Source organism: Mesocricetus auratus, unplaced genomic scaffold, assembly GCF_017639785.1.
Source record: "Mesocricetus auratus isolate SY011 unplaced genomic scaffold, BCM_Maur_2.0 Super-Scaffold_100009, whole genome shotgun sequence".
NCBI lineage: Eukaryota > Metazoa > Chordata > Mammalia > Rodentia > Cricetidae > Mesocricetus > Mesocricetus auratus.
In genome coordinates this window covers 57549780-57571587 of record NW_024429193.1, presented here as the reverse complement: position 1 = coordinate 57571587, position 21808 = coordinate 57549780, and the positions used below count along the sequence as shown (strand labels likewise).

The 21808-nt window shown below is 43.3% G+C and overlaps 1 protein-coding gene and 1 pseudogene across 2 annotated transcripts; both read right to left on the bottom strand.

Annotated features, from left to right (window-relative positions):
* Window positions 1–5834: 5834 nt before the first annotated feature.
* Window positions 5835–12502, bottom strand: LOC121142134 (annotated as a pseudogene).
* Window positions 12156–20423, bottom strand: LOC121142382 (3 beta-hydroxysteroid dehydrogenase/Delta 5-->4-isomerase type 2-like). 2 transcript variants are annotated; one of them, XM_040752157.1, is made up of 4 exons: window positions 20249–20423; window positions 17761–17967; window positions 14494–14658; window positions 12156–13336 (listed from the first exon to the last, which is right to left on the bottom strand). In XM_040752157.1, exons 2-4 carry the CDS (start codon window positions 17903–17905, stop codon window positions 12525–12527), a joined length of 1122 nt encoding a protein of 373 aa, XP_040608091.1. In that variant the 5' UTR covers window positions 17906–17967; window positions 20249–20423; the 3' UTR covers window positions 12156–12524. The 2 variants fall into 2 exon arrangements, with proteins under 2 accessions (XP_040608091.1, XP_040608090.1); XM_040752156.1 differs by lacking the exon at window positions 20249–20423 and adding an exon at window positions 18186–18204.
* Window positions 20424–21808: the final 1385 nt, after the last annotated feature.

Here is a 21808-nt window from a genome sequence, read left to right as displayed (position 1 = left end):
AAGAACAGCTTATACCAATTCTTCTCAAAGTATTCCATGCTGTAGACGTGGAAGCGTCTTTGCCAAACTTGTTCTATGAGGCTTCAATAACCTTGATCCCCAAGCCACATAAAGACACAACTAAGAAAGAGAACTTCAGACCAATATCCCTCATGAACATGGATGCAAAAATACTCCATTAAATACTGGCAAATCGGATCCAAGAACACATCAAAACAATCATTCATCACGATCAAGTAGGTTTCATCCCAGGGATGCAGGGATGGTTCAACACACATATGAACATCTGATCTTTGACAAAGAAGCTAAAAATATATAATGGAATAAAGAAAGCATCTTCAACAAATGGTGCTGGCATAACTGGAGGCTGGCATGTAGAAGAATGCTGATCAATCCACGTCTATTGCCATGCACAAAACTTAAGTCCAAATGGATCAAAGACCTCAACATAAATCCAGCCACACTGAACCTCTTAGAAGAGAAAGTGGGTGGTACCCTTGAACGAATTGCTACAGGAGACAGCTTCCTGAACATAACACCATGAGCACAGACAGTGAGATCAACAATTAAGAAATGGGACCTCCTGAAACTGAGAAGCTTCTGTAAGGCAAGGGACACAGTCAGCAAGACAAAAAGGCAGCCCACAGAATGGGAAAAAATATTCACTAACCCCACATCTGACAGAGGGCTGATCTCCAAAATTTACAAAGAATTCAAGAAGCAAGTCTCCAAAACAACAAAGGATCCAATTAAAAAGTGGGCTGCAGAACTAAATAGAGAATTTTCAATAGAGGAGTATAAAATGCCTGAAAGGCACTTGAGAAAGTGCTCAGCATTCTTAGCCATCCGCGAAATGCAAATCAAAACAACTATGAGATACCATCTCACTCCTGTCAGAATTGCTAAAATCAAAATCACCAAAGACAATTTATGCTGGAGAAGATGTGGTGAGAGGGGAACACTCCTGTATTGCTGGTGGGAGTGCCAGCTTGTTCAGCCACTTTGGAAATCAGTATGGAGAGTCCTCAAAAATATGGGAATAAACCTACCACAATACCCAGCAACTCCACTCTTAGGCATATATCCAAAAGATGCCCATTCAAACAACAAGGATGTCTGTTCCACTATGTTCATAACAGCATTTTTTGTAATAGCCAGAACTTGGAAGCAAGCTAGATGCCCCTCAACTGAAGAGTGGATAGAGAAAATGTGGTACATTTACACAATGGAGAACTATTCAGCAGAAAAAAAACAATGGAATCCTGAGATTTGCAGGCAAATGGATGACCCTAGAAGAAACCATCCTGAGTGAGGTAACGCAGTCACAAAAAGAGAAACATGGCATGTACTCTCCTATATATGGATTTTAGAAGTAGATCTGGGGAGTGCCGGCCTACAATCCCATGGACAGAGTGTCTGGGAAACAGAACCTTCATTCAGTGGCTGATGGAAGAATAGGCAGACTCCCACGGCTAAATGCTGAGCTGAACTCAAGAAAGCCAGTAACAGAGAGGGAGGACTGATGACCAAACCGAATAAGACTGGGCTGGTTTAACCCCCAGAAACAGCTGACCTGACAAAGGTTAACTCTTGAATCCCAGGCTGATGCCTGTGAATCCAGCATGGGCTGATCAAGACCCCCTGAATGAAGGTGTCAGTGAGGAGGCCTAGATAATGTATTGAGCCTTGGGCAGTAGATCAGTATTCATCCCGAGTATACACATGGACTTTGGACTCCCATCCAGCAATGTGAGATGCAGTCTCACCCTGAACTCTTGGGGGAGGGTCTGGGCTTTGCCCTGGATGAAATGACAGTCTGTGGATACCCTCATGGAGGGCCTCACCCTCCCTGTGGAAATGAGGGGATATTGGGAGGGAATTTGGGGGAATGGGAGGAGGGGAGGGCAACAGAGAGGAACCTGGAACTGACTTGTGAAGCAACGTTGTTTCTAATCTAAATTTAAACTTAAAAATGAAAAAGTAGATTCAATCATCTACCACTTTATCTTATCATTTTTATATTCCCCTCCTTTTCTTTCAGAGAGAGACCTTTAACTTTAAACACCTACAATCCATTTGTTGGGAATATGGGCATAGTTCTCTAAACTGTTTTTTGGGGTACTGTTATTTTTGATGGAACCTTGAGATAATTGGGATAATAACGTTCAAGCTGGAGTAGTCTGTGAGTCTGGAGCATCTCAGCCAGCAGCCTTGAAGCTGTTCTGGATGCTGGATCATCTTGGCCATCAGTTTTTATTGGTGTCTGGTTCCTTTGTTCTAAAAATGCATAAACTTTTAAAGGTAACATACAAGTGTGGACTGTATGGTGAACATAAGTCAGTTAAAATGATTTTTTTGTTTTATGTTTGAGATGGTAAAATATATGCTATTTGTTTAGTAGTTCTTTTAGTTTTATTTATTTATTTAATGTCTGCAGTCAGGATTTCAGGGAGTAGTCCCCAATTAACCTGCTTTTCTTTAACCCGGAATGAAGCCATAGCTTCTCATCTCCTGTGGAAATAAAGGCACAACCTCTTCCCCAAGGTAACATATCTTTTGCCTTAAATTTTGAAGTCAAGACATTTTAAAATTATATAGGTTGGTTTAATCTGACATCATTCATAATCAAATGTATCTTAGTAACTGTGTGTCTAAAGACAACACAATAGCATACAGAATCCAGACTCTTTGTATTTTCTATCTTTACATGCCTTATTTTACTCTAGTCCCTTTTGAGGACTTTAATATATATATATATATATATATATATATATATATATATATATATATATATATCGACTATCTCTACCTTCTTTTTCTCTCTTGAGCCTATTTATATTTTTAAACACACTATAACCTGTTTAGAGGTTTTTTCCATCTGAATCTGAACTGTTAACTTTTCTGTCTGCATGAGCAAAATCCCAAACCTGATGGAGTTTGCACTTTAAGCTCAAGTCTGCAGGCAGCAGCTGAGAGACACTTCTCTGTGTTGTGGCCCATGTGGGAGATTGAGGGAACCTGCCATGCAGCTTAGCTCATGGTGTACTGGCAACTGCCAGGAGATGCATCTCTGTACCACGGTCAGCATGAGTGACATGAGACGAGGATGTTGAATTGGCTTCATTTTATTGTATGTTTAGAAACTTTTTAAAGGATTTCTCTTGTCTAACATGGAAATTCTGGCCCCACATTGGAATGCCATTTGTAGATAGACTTTTCTTTCTTGCTCTCCAGGTCCCAAATAACCAACACAGAGACTCAGTATTAATTATTAATGCTCGGCCAATAGCTCAGGCTTGTTACTAGTTAACTCTTACATTTAAATTAACCCATATTTATTATCTATTCTTTGCTAAATGGCTTGGTACCTTTTCTCCATGTGGCATGACCATCTGCTCATGACTCCAGATGCTGCCCTTCCTCTTCTTTACATTCTGTCTGTGTCAGGCTGTCTCAGCCAATCTCTCCCTCCCTAGCTGTCGACCAGTCAGTTTTTTTTTATTATCAATGAGAGCAATACATGTTTACAGTGTACAAAGATTGTACCACAACGCCTTGTGATCAACAGTGGTGACCTGCCTGCAAAGATGCCATGGTGTGATAGTGGCACCAAAGTTGTGGGAGCAACCAATAACGCTCCAATTGTAATTAAGGCCTACACTATGATATAGAACCCATGCTCGGTCCTACTCAGATGGCCATGAACCTGATGCTGAATAGGTCTAGAACCTAGGAGAAACAAATCTTTTAGCTCTGCTAATGGAATATAGCAATAAAATGACTTCTAATGGCATCTGGTATACTCATAGATCAGTGCCTTGCTCAGCCATCATCAGAAGAAGCGTCTTCCTGCAGCATATGGGAACAGAGATCTACAGAGAGACCTCTGAACTCTCAATTCTAAATGGGTTGTTTTCAACACGTCCCTCCCCTCAGGACTCAGGGAATTCTTCAGAAGAGGGGCAAAAAGATTGTAAGAACCAGAGAAGATGAAAGATATCGGGGAAGCAAGGCCTTCTAGAACCCAACAGGACTTACATACATATGAACTCATAGAAACCAAGCAGCAGTTACAGGGCCTGCACATGTCTAAGCCAGATGGAGTTTTGGTGCTGAGTGTAGCAGTAGACAGAAACCTCCCTCCATAAGTGAGAAGATATCTCCAATTGATAACGGACTACAAAGGAAATACTGTTTTTCAGAGTCTCACTGGGTATATAAGCCACACTGAAAGTCAGCCCTCATGTCCACCAGTAGTTGGTCAACACAAAATGAGCTCAATGGTATTTCTGGAGTTGTTTTTTTAAACTTTACAGATCTTTTGCCTACGTATTATGATTTCCAATTTCGTTTTTATGGGTTTTCTCTCTGTGAAAATGTGTGACTAAACAAAGCAAAGAAGAAATCTTGGTGTGGGTGAGAATCTTGTACGGTCTGTACAATATCCAAGTTTAGAAGGTGGTGTCATTATCCCTACAAGATTGCCAACCCCATACCTGCTTTGGATTGTCACTGTCTCTGTGAACCTGACATGGTTTTAGCTTTTGGTTCCTAGATCAGTTAACAATCACATCATAATATCTTGAAACATGCAGGCAAATGGACACAACTGGAAAAAAAACCACCCTGAGTGAGGTAACACAGACCCAGAAAGACAAATATGGTATGTACTTACTCATAAGCAGATATTATATCTAAAGCAAAACCAGCCTACAATCTATAACCCCAGAGACGCTAGATAACAAAGATGGCATACATGGATCTGCCTTAGCAGGGGAAATAGACATGATCTCCTGAAACCTTCATCCAGTAACTGATGGAAGCAGATGCAGAGATTCACAACTACCCAGTGGACCAAGCTCCCAGAGTCTAGTTGAAGAGAGGGAGGAGCAATAATATGAGCAAAGGGGTCAAGACCATGATGGGGAAACCTGCAGAGACAGCTGACCTGAACTACTGGGAGCTCACTGGCTCAGAACCAAAAGCAGGGGAACTTGCATAGGACTGCACTAGGCCTCCTGAATGCAGGTGTCAGTGGGTGGCTTGAGCAGTTTGTAGGGCCACTGATAGTGGGACCAGGAGATATTCCTAATGAATGAACTTCTTTTTGTAGTTCATTTCCTATGGAGAGATACCTTGCTCAGCCTAGACACCAGGGGGCAGAGCTGGTCCTGCTTCAGTGTGGTGGTGATGGGACAGAATTCGTGTATTCCCTATGGGAGGCCTTACCCTCTCTGAGGAGCAGATGGGTGGGTAGGATATGGGGGAGGTGGGGGAACTGGGATTAATATGTAAAAAATAAAATAAAATGAACTAAAAAGTGAAACATGTCACAAGCCCCTAAAACTTACTTCCTTTTTTCTTTTACGTGTATTTATGTAGTGTATTCGTGTGTGTGCATGTGTGCACATGCATGCCATGGCACATATGGCTGGCGTCAGTTCTCTCACTCTCCATGTAGGTACCAGGAATTGAATTCATGTGGCCAGACTTGGTGGCGAGTGCACTTTACTGTCTGAATCTTGCCACATTTCAAGCCTGTCTTTATTAGCTCCCTCTTTTCAGGAAAATTCAGATGGAAGTGACAAGAAGGAAAAGAGGCCAAGGATGAAGGAGAGAAGTCTGTGGGTATGGAAGGAAGCGGCGGGTATGGAGGAAGAAGGAGAAACAGTTAACTATCGAAGGGAAGCGTAATGCTCCACAGCTCAAGCTCAGTGGAACACAAATGTTGGGGACATCCAATTATTTTTGTCTTTCTTTTGTTATGAACTGAATTTGTCCCACGGTGGGCAGAAAGGTGGAAACTCAAGACTGGAATAACTATACAGATCTAGCATTTTTCTAGGACTTTATGAGATACAGAGCCTGAAGTTGTGGTAATTAGAGTAGAATTGCATGTAACAGGTGATATGGAGTGGCTTGAGACGCAGGTGAGGGTCCCATGGTCCTTCTTGCCCCATCTTCTACAAGGTGATGCCAGCGGTTGACTAATCCAGCTGTGATGATCACATTTGGGCACAGCTGAACTTCATAAGATGGCAGTTGTTTGGCTCAGAGGATAATCCTATACAACTAAAGTGCAGGCTGAGAACACCTCTGTCTCTCCATCTTCTGACCAGTATCATTTGTCAAGGCAAATGTGGCATCCCAGGTGCCCCTAAAGGCTTCTTATGACTATAAGGGGCAGGAGGGAAGCCAGGAGAACTAGGGCTGCCTAAGGGAGCAGCAGCCCATGTTCCAGGGCTCTGCTGTTACTCTGAAAGACCAGTATAGGATTCAGTGGGAAGATAAAGGCACTCAAACCAGTTTCCCTGGTGAACTGTGTTGGCTACTTTCCAAAGAAAGGAAGCTGAGAACAGAAGTCAGTACTGTAGGCACAAAGGAGGCTTCCAACTGGAATCAGGGTGGAGGCCCCCACTTCTTGATCAAGGTGCAATTTAAATCATTATAGCTTTGGTGAGGGGTGTCATCTGAGATGTGTTAGAACTGTCCTCGGATGTTTGGTGACTTCTTGGGGTCAGAATGTGTGCCCTGGCCAGATTGCCCACATGCACTGGGTTGACTGTGGAGAATTTTCCAGTAACATTCAGAATAACATTATTTTTCACAGCCCTGATCATTGTCCCTGAAAATAATGAGCTTCCTTCCCCATAGATGTACATAGGCCTTAAGGCACAAGTATGCAAAGTGCCACCATTTTTCAGGGAGGACCCATTGGCTGCCAGCACTGCCTTCTCAGCCATCATTTTGCTGTATGGGTATGGATCAGACCATGTGCTTTCATGCTGTTGTTCCTCATGGCCATTTAGGACGATTTCCTTGTAGGAGTTGGGCCCCGCAACATCAATTGAGCTGGTGTAGATGAAGGCTGGCACACTAGCCTGGACACAGGCCTCCAACAGGTTCAGGGTACCTAATCACAGGCAACACACTGTCAGTGTCAGGAGATAACCAAGGGGTCCACAAGATTCTTGTTCATCTCCAGTCTAATCCCAGCTCCCTGGTGCATTCTTTGCTATTCCCAGATCAGCAGGACCAGGGCATGGGCACATGAGTAGTAAAAAAGGAAAGGGGTGACGTCTGCTATCTGGGAGCCAAGGTTTCTAACCTTTCAGCCTTTACAGACCCCTCTCTCATCGTGTCTGTCTGTCTGTCTCTGTCTCTGTCTCTGTCTCGCTCTCTCTCTCTCTCTCTCTCTCTCTCTCTCTCTCTCTCTCTCTCGCTCTGTGTCTGTGTGTGTGCGTAATCCTGGGACTTTGATTCTGGAAAAGAACAAATTATTTCTATTCTATGGTTTGTCAACACAGTTTTAAAAATGACAATTTGGGTAATGGCAAATGCCTTTAATCCTTTCACTCAGGAGGTAGAGACAGGTGGATTTCTATCAATGGCCTTGTCCCTCATTACCAGAGTGGGCTTCAGGGTACATTTGTCTCCCTTCTAACAGAACTGTTGTGGCTACATTTTTTCTCTCTCTCTGTCTTTTGTTTTTTGTGACAGGGCTCCTCTGTGGTTTTGGAGGATGTCCTGGAACTATCTCTTTTAGACCAGGCTGGTCTCAACTCACAGCGATCAGCCTGCCTCTGCCTCCCTAGTGCTGGGATTAAAGGCGTGAGCCACCAATGCCCAGCTGTTCTTTCCTCATCGGGTCTGTTTACACTGATTCAGACAAAAAGTAGCATGTCAAGAGCATCACATGGACTTAGAATGCCCAGGTGGTTTCAGAACACAATCTGATTAAAAAGTGAGTTCGTGTTTTCAATTCCTTGAGGTAGGGGCAGAACAGATTAGGCTTTGGCTAAAGCTTACACTCGAACAACCCCCCAAGCCTCTGATTTCTGTTTGTCATACCCACTTTCAGGGCATTTCTAACAGATTTATAGAACACAAAAGACCCAAGTAAGTTTCCTTGCACACTCAAGGGAGAGAGCGCCAATGCTGTGTTCAGCCTTGGGCTTGGAATCTTAAACCCACAGTAGGAGAGAGCATCTGCCTTGAGTCTGGAGTCTGGTGCCTACTGGTGCATAGGGAGAAGAAACTTGCACGTGAGAGCCATCCTAAGTGTATATGTTTCTTATCCAAAAGTCTTTACAAAATGGGTTCCCATGCCCTGGGGCCACTCTGGTTACAAAAGGTTCTAAGAAACTAGCACTTTTCTGCTGTGGAATATTTGTTAAAGATGTGTTACATGTGTTTATGCTGTGGAACATTTGTTTAATGATACAAAAATGTGTTGAAATCTTTTATGTTGTATTTGTTTAACTCTGTGCCTGTCTAAGACACCTGATTGGTCTAATAAATAGCTGAATGGCCTAATTGTTAGTCAGGAGAAAGGATAGACTTGGCTGGCAGGCAGAGAGATGAAATAGGAGGAGAAATCTGAGGAGAAGGATCAAGGAATGAGAGGAGGAGAGAGGACACCAGGAGCCAGCCACCCCGCTACACAGCCAGCCATGGAACAAGAAGGAAAGAAAGGTATATAGAATAGAGCAAGAGAAAAGCCCAAAGGCAAAAGGTAGATAGAATAATTTAATAAAAAAACTGGCTAGAAACAAGCCAAACTATGGTTGGGCATTCATAAGTAAGAATAAGTCTCAGTGCTATTATTTGGGAGCAGGGTGCCCCCCCCGCATACCCCCCAAAACAGAACAACAACATCAACAGTAACAACAACAAAAAACCATGCTCTTCACATTTTTAGAAACTGGAAAAGTTAAGTGAGAAGAATATACATTCCTAACAATTTACTGAGAACTTTGAAATCCCAAACCCAACAGTACAGCTTCCTTCTAATTAAGGTCACTCGGGAGCCCTTGCCCATTCTCTTGACCAGTATCCCTTTACAGGCAGTTGGTACCACCATGCTTGAAATGGGGAAATCGCCCCATCCCAGTAACTGCTGGGGGTCCCAGAGCATCAACCTAAAGCCTCTCTCTACTCTCTAGGTTTGCCAAATAAAAATTGGTCCTCGGAGTCTGGGATCTGAGACCCAATTATTTGTGTTTTAGAAAGAGAATGCTATGAGGCATTAGCTTGTAAAGGGGAGTGGCTTATTTATAGTTCTGTCTAGAGCTAGGGGCAGAAAAGTTCTTAGCCCTTATGTACTGTTCTCATACCAGCATTTTTATAGGAAAGCGGGAACAAAAACCACCAGATACCTGTAGATTTAGCTGTAAGAAAAAACTGCAACTCTGAGAATGTTCACTAGAGGGCGCCTCCTCCTAGCCCCAGCAGGGAATCCCCTGGAGATACTGTAACTTTAAGCATTGCTTATGTCAGGTCCCTATTACATAAAATGTGGCAATCTGGCCATCTAGTATACCCCCAAAGGACCATGTGTTGGGATCAGTCTCTTAACCCTATTCTGGCCCTGATTTTCTTCAGTCCCCTGTAGTGATATTCTCCTCCAAGCCTAAGTATGTCTCTCACCGGAGAATAGTTCCGGGATCCTACCCCATGGCGTTACATCTCGAACTCTCCTGTGTTTCTCCTTCCCAGAATCCTCCTGGACTCCTAGCCCCACCTATCTAGATTCGTATTGGCCAGACAGTGCTTTATTGACATATACACAGGACTTCCCCAACATCTCCTCTTTTCTGTTTAAACAAAAAGAAAGGTCTTAACTTTAACATAGTCAGATTGTATATGACAGAACAATTATCAAGTAAGAACACAGTTACAACATTTTGTCTATTAACATTTAGCAAGATCTAAAAAAATATCATCCATCCCATCCTTGTGAGTCCAAAGTTCTATATGTAGCTTTTCTCTTATCATAACTAAGGAAAACTATAATTATAACTATCTGTCTTCAACTCCATCAAAGACCACAGAAGGATAATATATAAACACTAGGATTGACAGAGATATCTCACTGCCTGGACAGTCACCCGAAGTTCCTCTGTAACGTTGGGGCATCCATCTTCAGCCCATAGGCCACAATGTGTCTGGAACACTTCTTAGCAAAGCAGGAAATTTCAAACTGTCCATCTGCATTGTCAGTCTGTCAGTCATTTTTCTGTGTCCTGCAGAAAGTCTGGTAGACTCTTCCATGAAGCAGGAACCCTGTAAGACTAAGTTCAGCAGTCACTTTTCTGTGGGTCCTGCATGTCCAGATTATACAACAGTCAAGCGGTACAGGCAAGAGCAGTTTCTTGTCCAAATGGCTAATCTTGCCATGTTGAAAGCAAACTCCATAACGAGTTTCTTCGATGCCCATTTTCCTCTCAGACATAATTGGTGCTGCCAGGAGCAGACATTTCTCATTGTCAAGAAAAACACTAAACCCTTTTAAATGCCATTTTCTGAAGGTCTTTGAGAGGTTTGAAGACTGTCTATGTCTAATATATTTCTGTATATCTAGAAAACCTAACTTACCTAACTATAAATTCTGACTATTATAAGTAACTATCTATAATCTGTACTTAATTACGCATTACATTTTAAAAGATCAGTATAAGCACAATATGTAATCAAGAGGAGAAATATACATATCACAAAATTGACCTTGAATTTGTATCAATAAATGAAAAACAATACCCATACCATAATTCCCCTTTTTACCATTAAAAAGAGATCGGCTGTGATCATTAGCCAATTATAAACAACCCCTTTAAATGAAAACAAAGATTTATAAACAAGATGGGAATTAGGACGTCGCTCATTCCAAACTGCTTCCTGCTGGAAGGGGGCGCTGTTCATACCATGGGGATCATGACAAAACTCAGAAACCTGTATAAGTCCATATTTTCGGGGTCTATAAGGCTGCATCATCTTAGCTGTCTCAATTGTTGGAACACCTGGTCCACTGCTTCCGGGGGTCTTGGTTCGTCAAACCACAGAAGCCTGGAAGGAATCCTCAGCTTTTCATTTTCTGTAGACACATAAGTAAAATCTCCTTTCCCAAGTAACATAATCTTATACTTAAATTTTGAAGTCAAAGCATTTTTAAAAGATAGAAGGCAGATTAATTTAGCAGCATTTATAATCAAGTGTACTTTAGTAGCAGTTCCCTCCTGAGCAAGCAAAAAACTGAAAAACACAATAGCATACAGTATCCAGACTCTCTGTGTATTTTCCATCTTTACGTGGCTTATTTATTTATCTATTATTACTTTATTTATTTTACTTTTATTTATTTTTCTTTGAGACAGGATTTCTCTTTGGAAATCTGCCTGCCTCTGCCTCTGGAGTAAATCCTACCGGCGTGTGCCACCACAATGCCAGCTTTTGTATTTATTTACCACTTTGCCGTTTCATTTTCTCTCTCAATCTCACGTATATTTATAAACACACTGTAAACCTTTAGAGGCTTTCCTTTATCCAAGTCTGACTTTACAGTAAATCTTTATGTTTTTCTGGCCATGTGTCTTATCTGTTAAACCCGCTGCTGTTTTAAACTGACATTTTTTTTTCAAGATGGCGGGCGTAAGCATGATTCCAGCTTACCGCCTCAGTCCATGCTGACATCCAGCAAATGCTGCCACTTCCAGCTGTACGTACACACCTTTCAGTCGTTAGCAGAGTCTCTTAAAACAACCTTGCTGGTTTTTTTTCTTTTTATGCCAAGTCAGGAAGACTCCATTAAGCGTGCCGCGTGAATCTCGGCTTGTGGCTAGCAAAACACCTGAGAAAAATGCTGCTACCAAAATTTTGTGCTTCTCTCTGTTTCTAAAATTCCTTTAAATCTTTTGTTATTTTGCGTGGAAATTCAATCCCGCTCCTGACAACCATTTTGTTATGAGAAGCTTTTTCTTTTGATAGGGGCCTTCCCACCAGCCTGGTTCTAGAGCCGCATCAGTCCCAAATAAACACACAGGAGGCTATATTAATTATGAAGCTGTTGGCCTTGCTTGTTTCTTACTGGCTAGCTCTGACTTAAGTAATTACCCCATAATTGTTAATCTAAGTATGTCTCTTACCGGAGAATAGTTCCGGGATCCTACCCCATGGCGTTACATCTCGAACTCTCCTGTGTTTCTCCTTCCCAGAATCCTCCTGGACTCCTAGCCCCACCTGTCTAGATTCCTATTGGCCAGACAGTGCTTTATTGACATATACACAGGACTTCCCCAACACTTTCTAATCCTCTAATGGCCTTCTCTGGACAGGGGTGGGGGTGGGGAGTTAGAATAGAAAAATACCTTCTGCAGATGAGGTATTAACAAATATTTATTGCTCCTTTGATTGCACTTCATAAAGTAATGGGAATTTTCCAAAGGTAAGAAATGCTTTTTGTGGGGGAGATGTAGCCAATGGAGAGAGCTCTAAGGTACAAGAGGTGCTGAATATTTTGGAACTAGAAGCTGAGGCACAGCCACATGTGTGTCACTGGGCAGGTGTGGAGGGAAGAAACCCTGTGGCTGGGTCAGGGACCAGCTGCTGGTGTCTTGAGGAAGACACTACGTTGATCTCTGTGTCAAAGGGAGGCAGTAAGACCTGGGTTGTGCCTCTGTCTCTTCTGGAGAACCTGACAACTATTTCCTGACAGCACCCAGGTCATGTTCCCGCCATCGCCAGTCACATCACTGAGCCTTTGTGTTCAGTGTTCCCTTGTGCTGCTCCACCAGTGACCCGATCCACTCTGAAGTGTTCTCCCTGGCTTCCTCCCAGCTGACAAGGGGCTCATAGCCCAGATCTCGCTGAGCTTTCTTGTAGGAGAAGGTGAACACAGTATTTGAGAGTGTGACCAAGTGTCGGTTGAAGGGAGGCTGGTAGTTGTAGACTGGACGCAGCAGGAAGCTCACCAATTCCAGCAGGAAGCCAAGCCAGTACAGCAGGGCCACAGGAGGACTCCAACTGGAATCAGGGCGGAGGCCCCAGTCCTTGCTCAGGGCATAATTTAAATCATCATAGCTTTGGTAAGGGGTGTCATCTGAGATGTAGTAGAACTGTCCTTGGATGTTTGGTGACTTCCTGGGGTCTTGTAGGCCCCTGGCAGCCAGAATGTGTGCCCAGGCTGCATTACTCACATACACTGGGTTGACTGTGGAGAATTTTCCAGTAACATTCAGAATACCATTATTTTTGATGGCCCTAATCATTATCCCTGAAAGTAATGAGCTTTTTTCCCCATAGATGTACATAGGCCTTAAGGCACAAGTATGCAAAGTGCCACCATTTTTCAGGGTGGACCCATTGGCTGCCAGCACTGCCTTCTCAGCCATCTTTTTGCTGTATGGGTATGGATCAGACCATGTGCTTTCATGCTGTTGTTCCTCATGGCCATTTAGGACGATTTCCTTGTAGGAGTTGGGCCCCGCAACATCAATTGAGCTGGTGTAGATGAAGGCTGGCACACTAGCCTGGACACAGGCCTCCAACAGGTTCAGGGTACCTAATCACAGACAACACACTGTCAGTGTCAGGAGGTGGATAAGCCAGCAGATTTACCATGTGCACAGCTTCATGACTGTTTCCATCTTCTAGTCTAATAGAGAAACCTTTACAGATCAGCATGCATTTCCTGCTTCCTGGATACGCAGCCACCATGGCATAACCTGGGGACAACAGGTGGATTCCAGACAGCAAGAATCTCCAGGTTTTTGTGTTCACAGCCCTAAGAGTGTTTGTATGCAAAACTGGGTGTAATTGGGTTTCCTTTTATTTTCAAAGGCACCTAAGGTTTCTTGTTTATCCATTCCTAATGTGTCCATGAGATACTTATAATTTAACCATATAAATTCATGCATGCTTCTTAAATGTACAAAAGCAGATCCTATTCTTAGACTATGTACAAGAGTAGTTCTTTTTAACTCAGAACTGTTTAAGAATTAACATCATGCAAGCTCAACAGAGTTGTGTTCATAGCTACATTTTTTTTGTCATTTGGTAAGAATCCAAACTGTCACAAGGACAACTAGCCTGAGTCAGGGAAGAAGTGATTATTGGGTTTGGAGAGAAGTAGAGCCACAGCTGTGTCATTTTTTGTATAAACAATGTGAAAGCATTCTTGGTTCTATCTATGACTTTATTTACTCAGTTATTCAAAGGAGAGGTGATAAATATCCCTTCTAATTTTCATTCTGGAACCCAGAACTGACTGTTCTCATCTGTTCTTCTTAGTAGAAAACTAAAAGGGACTGTGTGTTCCCTGATGGGAATCCTAGTAATGGCAGAACATTGTGAGGCCCCATGCTCTCTCAGAATAACAGCATTCAGAGTATTCTAGTCTAGGTCTGGACCATGGGAGGCAATGGGTGAATGGTTGTCAACTGCCTGGAATTGGGGTCTAGTCTCCTTGGAATGGAATCCTTGGCATAGAGGACAATGGAAGAGCTTTCCTTGAAGTTGGAAAGCTTTACATCCTAGGCCTCCTACTTTCTACCTGCTGTGACTCAGCCATGTCATAGCCCTGAGTAGTTCCATCTGGGTCCAGTGAGCAGAGGCAGTAGACTGAGAGTCCAACAGGTGTTCTGTGTTGAGAACAACCCGTCCTCATCTGGACTGACATTTTCAACTCCCCGCCTTTCACCTTCTTTACAGATACCTTACCTTTCACATTGATATCTATGATGGTCTGTCTGGGAATGATACCCCAGACGTCAATGGCAGCAGCAGTGTGGATGACAACGGAGATGCCCTGGCAGGCTCTCCTCAGGCACTGGGCATCCAGAATGTCACCCTCCATCACTGTCACCTTGGTCTTTGTCTGCAGCTCTGTGTAGAACACAAGACAGGTCATTGGGAAGCTTGTCTGTGGGCTGGGGTGGTCCCTGTACACAGGTGTCAGTTACCAAGGTCATCAAGAATCGTCATTGTGGGCCGCGCAGTGGTGGTGCACGCCCTTAATCCCAGTTCTCCGGAGGCAGAGGCAGGCGGATCTCTGTGAGTTTGAGGCCGGGCTGGACCGACAGCCTCCAAAACAATACAGAGAAGCTCTGTCTCATAAAACCAAAAACAAAAAACAAAAAAACAAAAAGAATTGTCATAGTGGGGGAAATGTGAGGAAGCCTAATATATGGAAGGAAGGAAAAGCAGATTGGGAAACAACCAAACATGTCTGGGGCATGAAACTTGTTCAAGAGAGTGGTGGGAGGCTTATCCATTCATCAAAGAGACTCCAGAGGTAACAGGGGATGGGGGGGTGGGTCTGGGTAGAGGTGACATTAACAATTAGAGTGTCTATTCTAGGGATATGATTGGGAAGTCCCCATTCCTATCAGTAGGAGCAGAGAAGAAGTCACACATGTATGAACGTTAGGTGTGTCGCCCTCTTCCCCTCATGCACCATCCCCCTCCCCCCATGCCAGAGTCTGGTATTTTCTGGGTCTGTGTTAAGCACGAAAAGAATAGTTAACAGTACAGTGTCAATATCTTTGGGTTTTCTGAAACCCACAGGTAGCACTGCCTATTATTTTGTCACCCAACTCACAAAATGAACTGTGTGCCACATGCGGTCTTTACCAGTGCCCTACATTTTCTTTGGCTTATTAATTTATACCCAACTTTACGACTAACTTCCTTCCTTCCTTCTATCCTTCCTTCCTTCCTTCCTTCCTTCCTCCTTCCCATTCTTCCTAGAGACTGGTCCTCTGGATCCTACTTGATAGACGAGGAAAGTGAGGCTCAAGAAGTCTGGGACACAGTTATGGCTACCCTGGCTGAGGATACTTCACTTGTACTGTCTCTGCCTGTGTCATGAGCCCATTCTCTAGGGTGGCATGGAATTAATTTTATAGAGACAGATTAAAGTCATTCCACTGAACTGAAGTTGCCAAGGAAGCCAAGGAGCAGCAAGAATGGCAGGAGAAATCCAGGCCTGAAGCAGTATCTCCAGAGACACACATAGAATGGCTTGCCCCTAATTCTCTACTAAGTGTGTCCTATCCAGGCTCCCTCCTCTCATCATGTAACCCTAGGAAAGCCCTGAAGTAGAGGCAAGCAAGAAACTGCTCAGGAGGAAGCAGGTACACGCCTGAGGGTTGGATTCTCGGATTGTGACCCTATCTGCCCATTCTGCCTTTCTTCCCCTTTGCTACTGATTTGGACAAGCTGGCACAGGGATGTTGCTGTGACAAGACAGGAGGGATCTAGACCTGTATTGAAATAGACTGTCATCCATGAGCTACTTGGGGTCCCTGAGATCCGAGGAGAGGTCTCTTCAAGTGTTTTCCGGTGTAGCCATAGCTGAAATCTTATCTAGGACACCTGGGTGTGGCAAACATTTTCACAGCAGCATGTTGGAGTGTTGCTATCATGTGAACTGTGTCAGAGAGAGAGGAGACCCAGAGAAGCGCCTAACCACACTGAACATTAACGTATAAAGGCTGCAGATAGACTTCCTGGGCTTCAATTCAATTTGCTCAGTTTGGCTACGGTCTTTGGGTAAACCACTTAATCTCTGTTAACTATTTACAGGAGGAGAGGACAGAGTCACTAACTGCATTTCACGAATGTTACACAGAGTTAATGAGTTGTCACCACAGCATGTGCCGCAGAGCCCGGCACAGAAAGCATATTTACAGGAATCTCCACATTTACCTTTATGCGTGGCCTTCTCTATCCATTACCCCAGACAGTACTCACTATGGGACTGTTCCTCCAAACCAAGCTTTGACTATTTACAAATATTTCTGAGACATTGGGATTATAACTAATAGAATTGGCTGTGTGCTAATGGGTTTCTGGAAGCATCCTTCAAGCTGATAGAGGAGGAAATTGACATTGGAAGTAGTCAGAGACAAAGAAGTGGCATAGAGGGTGGGTGTTGTATCAGGTGCTATGGAGGACCCTGCGTGCAGGGCAGGTCCCTAGGTGGTGTGCATTTACACTTGAAGCTGAGGAGGTGGCAAAGAAGTAGCTTGAGTCATACACAGACAGTGGGAAACACTGAAGACTTTGGGGCTAAGAACTGGCCCCTGGACAAAATAATGGAGTTTAAGTGAGGGACCTCTGTCTTCTTCTGTGATCCTCACTAGTCATATGATGTTGCTATAGTCATGTTTCTTTTCACAACTCAAAGTCCTTGCTGTCCAGGTGAGTGAGTATTCTTTCCTACTTTCCCTGAAAGTTTCTTTTAATGACCTGGGGGTCGAATAGGTGATAAAATATTCCATGAGATCAGGTGGTCCAGTTGTACCTGAGAGAACAAATTGGCAAAGGAGTAATGGCCTACCTCAGTGAATTCTGCAGTCTTAGTCTTAGTGATGACAAATTCCAGTGAGGAATGGGGAGAAACATGCATGAACAATCCAGGTGAGGTATGGACAGTCCTGCTCATGCTGGCTTCATGTCGGTCCCTTGGTATACTTCATGCATTTGCTCAGAAATTCTCTTTCTCAATCTCATTCTCTGTATCTTCCTGTCTGCCTGTCCCTGCTCTCTGTACATTTCTCTCCCTTTCATATCTTTTTACTCGTTTTATTTGACCTCTACCCAAGATGCTAAATGAATGACAACCCCCCCCAACAGAGCAAACCTGACGGAAACAAACAACTAGACCAGTAGCGATTAGGAGAGACTGGGAGCTAGTGTTTGAACCCTCCAGCTTAATGATCTTTTTGGATATTACCCAGCAACTGGCAAGTCCACTTTTAAAGAACTACAGGAAAGGGAGAGAGAACCCATTCATCCGAACTCAGTCTTCCCCACCTAGACAGTGTCCTTCGTGCTGTGTGGTCTGTTTCCTCCTGATGAATGTGGACATGGAGAAGTGCTATGGCTCCAAGTGTTTTTATGTACTGGACAAGGGAGGAGCCCTCCCTGAACCTTGACATCGGTTGTTATGCCATTACATGCCAAATCCTCAAGTTGACTTACTGAAGAATTCCTCCCTGGTTTCTGGTCTGAACACCTTGTCCAGGAGTCTGACCTCTTCCAGATCCTTCTCCTGTACCAGCAAGTGGATAATCCTTTGCCCCAGAAACCCTCCAGCCCCTGTCACCAAGCAGCTCCATCCAGGCATGGCCAACACAGGAAACAGATCCAGCGAGGGCAGCGGGTAATGTAGGGTGATTCTGGAGATGGCTAGAAAGAGAGAGCCGGTGGTTATTCATGCAACCTCTTATAACAGAAATTGTAAGACATGGGGAAATTTCTCCATAGGGCCAAGCAATATATTTCAATGTGTACCCTGAAACTGTCAGACTCACAGGGTGTAATTGTGTCCCAAGATTTCTCCTTTACCCAGATGCCTGTTGCAAACCCATATTTCATCCGTGCTTCCAAAATTGCCACAGACTTACCATACATAAAATAAGGACATCTGAGATTTTCATGATCCCCCATGGAAGGCCTCATCCTACCTGGGGAGTGGATGGGGGGTCGGTGAGTGGCATGGGAGGATGGGAGGGAGAGGGAACTGGGATATATATGTAAAATAAGATTGTTTTTAATTTAAATAAAAAGATAACAACGTCTGGAAAGGTTCTGGAAAAAGATACCTGTTCTGTGAACTTTGTCTTTATCGCACCGTCTTTTCCACTTAGCCTCCACTGAGCTATTTTGGTCTAAGAGGACCTCCTCAGGGAACACTGCTCGGCTAGAGACCACACCCTTCTCAACCAACACCCAAGGAAAAAAAATGGCTCAGCTTATCCTATAAAGCCAGTTTAAACAATTCAAGTCTGTAACTCTATCATCTCTGTGTTTCCAGGTCACTGAACCTGTAGAGGTTTCTGGGGGTATTCCCCAAGGGCATAGAAACTCCTCACCTTCATGCCTCACCTTTTGTAGTCAATAAAGTAAACATTTCCCTGAGTTCCATGAACTGCTTTTATAGCCTTATCATCTCTTATATTTTAATGTTTTAGTGTCAAATTAATGACCTGAGTGCCTTTTATCTAGTCCAGGAGGCTACTTACCCACTTGGGGGATAACCTAGAGTCAGTGTTTGCTAGGTAGAGACTGCCTTCTGCAGCTATAGGTCCTGGACTAACCTTAGTGTGTTCGCCACCGCACAGCTTTTAAAAATTACATCACTCAGCCAGCTACTCCACAATCCATTTGGATAACACAAATGAAAGAATTCCTTCACTTCACACATTCCTGCTTCTACCATTTCTTGCTATTGCCTTTCCCTTTAATGGAATATGTTTTTGGTGACCAAGAGACAGAAAGATAACCCCTGTAGTCCTTCTGTAATTTTACTTGGAGGCACTGCTGACGGCAGAGGCCTGAGGTTAAACACATGGAGTTCTGAACTCCATCCTGCCTTTTTCTCACCCACAGCTCTGGTCCTTTCCTTTCATGCCAGGGATTTTTTGCATGAGTCTGACTCAACATTCTCTGCTAATAATGACCAAACAATGGAATGTTTCACCCTTTCTTATTAGTTTTTGTGTTTCTGTGCACACAGGGACACTCTTCTCCAGGTGCTGTAGCCATCTCTAAAGTGCAGTGATAATTTTTAATAAATGATCTTGAGATGGGACCTACAGGACGAGAAAAGGAATGAAGAAAGGGCTACCTACAGCTGTGTGCTTCCCAGGCACCTCTCAGGATATAACAGTAATATATTTGTTTCCTCTAATATATTGAATTTTCTCTGATATATTGGTATTATATATCAACAAAAGAGGAGGGCAACTACCCATGACAGTGAGCAATCAATTTCTGAGAATCACCTTGCTATCTTAAGCAGGAAGGGTTTCCTTGGGCAACACTGAAGAAACTGGACTGAGACAATGATAACTTAGATCACATCTTGACATACGTGGCTTAATTATGTTTAACTGTGGCTTTCTCTGTTTACCATAAGCTCATAGGAATACCACAAAGATGGACTTGGGGTCACTGAACACTCTGATCTGTTTTTCTCCCCCCCCCCCCCGAGCCATGTTGAAGATACACACACACACACACACACACACACATTTTTAGCAATTACTTGCCTCTTTAATTGCTATGTTAGGTTGGCTGCTCCAGTCCACCGTTCATGCTTTTAGTGTAGAAGTTCTGGTTATAGAATGCTATAGTTGATGGTAGATGATACCATTTACAAATAGCGCGTTTGGCAGTTAGTGATTGTATAGCTAGATAGCTGGTGTGTTTTAGTTAAAGGGTATATACAGGAACAGAACCAAGAGGATGTCTGTGTGTCTCTCTGTCTGTTTGTCTGTCTGTCTATCTATCTCTATCATGTATCTATGTCTCAGATATTTTTATTAAATCAGCTTTAAAATATTAAGAACAGATAAATCATACTTCAGAAACTAGTGATTACTTGGTCCTTAAGGCTAAATGCCTCAACAATTGGAATACTTCCACAATAGCCGTTACTCATTACAGGGAGACAAACTGTACTTACTCAGCCACAAGGCAGATGTGTCAGCAGTCACAACCTGGAGTTGGAAATGGGGAAGGTTCTTGAGACCCAGATGGTTCCTAGAGCACGATGCAAGCTTGGAGAAGCTGGTTTCTGCTATCTGCAGAGAGGCCAGCAGCAATCAACTCAGATGCAAGGGGGAAGCAAAAGCAGCAACAGATCAGATGTTCTCCCGACAGGACTTTTTATTATGCGGGCTGCTACCAGAGGTTCCCTCCCACAATTAGGGTGGGGCCTCCCACAGCAGTCAAGGTAATCAGGATACTTCCTTGAGTGACAAATTGACACTAAAACCAGTCATAATTAGGTGTCTCCTGTGTCAGAAACAGGTGAGGGGAACTTCTTTTGGGGGAAGGCTACTCCTGAACTAAAGAGAACATCTTTTGCACCTAAAGGTACAAAAGAAAATAGATTTCATTAACTTAAAACGAAGCTAAAACATCTTGTAGCAAGGGGTCCCCATAAGACTGGGAAGGTCCCTTACTTGTCCTATGACATCTGTTTTTTTTATCTTTAACTATAGATAAATCTAACTTTGAAATGCTTTTTAATAGTGATGGTCCGATCCTGTTAGGATTAAGGGTGGAGCTAGGCACAGTGCTTCGAAGGCCACAAGTGTGAACAGCAAGAAGTTAAAGTAGCTGTGTTTGTTGACTAGGAGACAGCTCGGAGGCAGGTGGCAGGGGAGGGGGACAAGCGGGAGAGCACTAGGATTCCTAGGATTCAAGAGAGTACAAGAGGGCTGGTGGTTGTCTTTGCACTGACCCCTTTTAGGTTAGGTACATTTTAGAGCCTGGAGAAGGTTTTCAGACTGAGATTAAATTGTGAATGTATGACCATGACCACTGGTAGATGTCTCCTGCTCCAGTAGCTAGTTGGAAGATGTCACAAGTATTTTACAAGGGGTTTTGATGTATTCATGCTACTGTGCACACGGTTGAGTTATTTATCACCAGGAGGTTTTTCACCAAGTTGTGCTGTGCTTAAATATGCCAAAGGAGATACTACAAGTGATACTACAGAAATATAGTATAAAACTATAGATTACTTGCAACAGATTTCACACTTCAAAGAAATGAGCAAATCTATAGAGACACTTAGGTCTTCTCCCTGCTTTTGCTTTTATAAACATGTATGCTTTGACACTAGGTGATTATCACTATACAATTTATATGTTTATTGGGTTGATACCTTAATTGTTACTTAGTGACTTTTGTTTTCTTCTTAGGATTTTTATATCAATGTCTGTGTCTCTTATGCCATTGTAGGTATCTCTTCTACTTCTGCAGCTGAATTCTCTCCGCTGTTCAGACATGTTTTCCTTGCTGGCTCAGGATCATGCTCTTTCCCACATGGGCTTTTGGAGGCTTCAATGCATCTACTTGGGTCATTTTCCCTTCCTCTTACAATTGTGGAATCCCACAAATCTACAATCATGCAGGCCAATGTCCAGACAGGGTATTGCAATCAGATATGACCTTTCTCAAACATTATATACCTTCTGGTCTACAGCTACACCCAGGTTAATTGTTAGTTAATAGC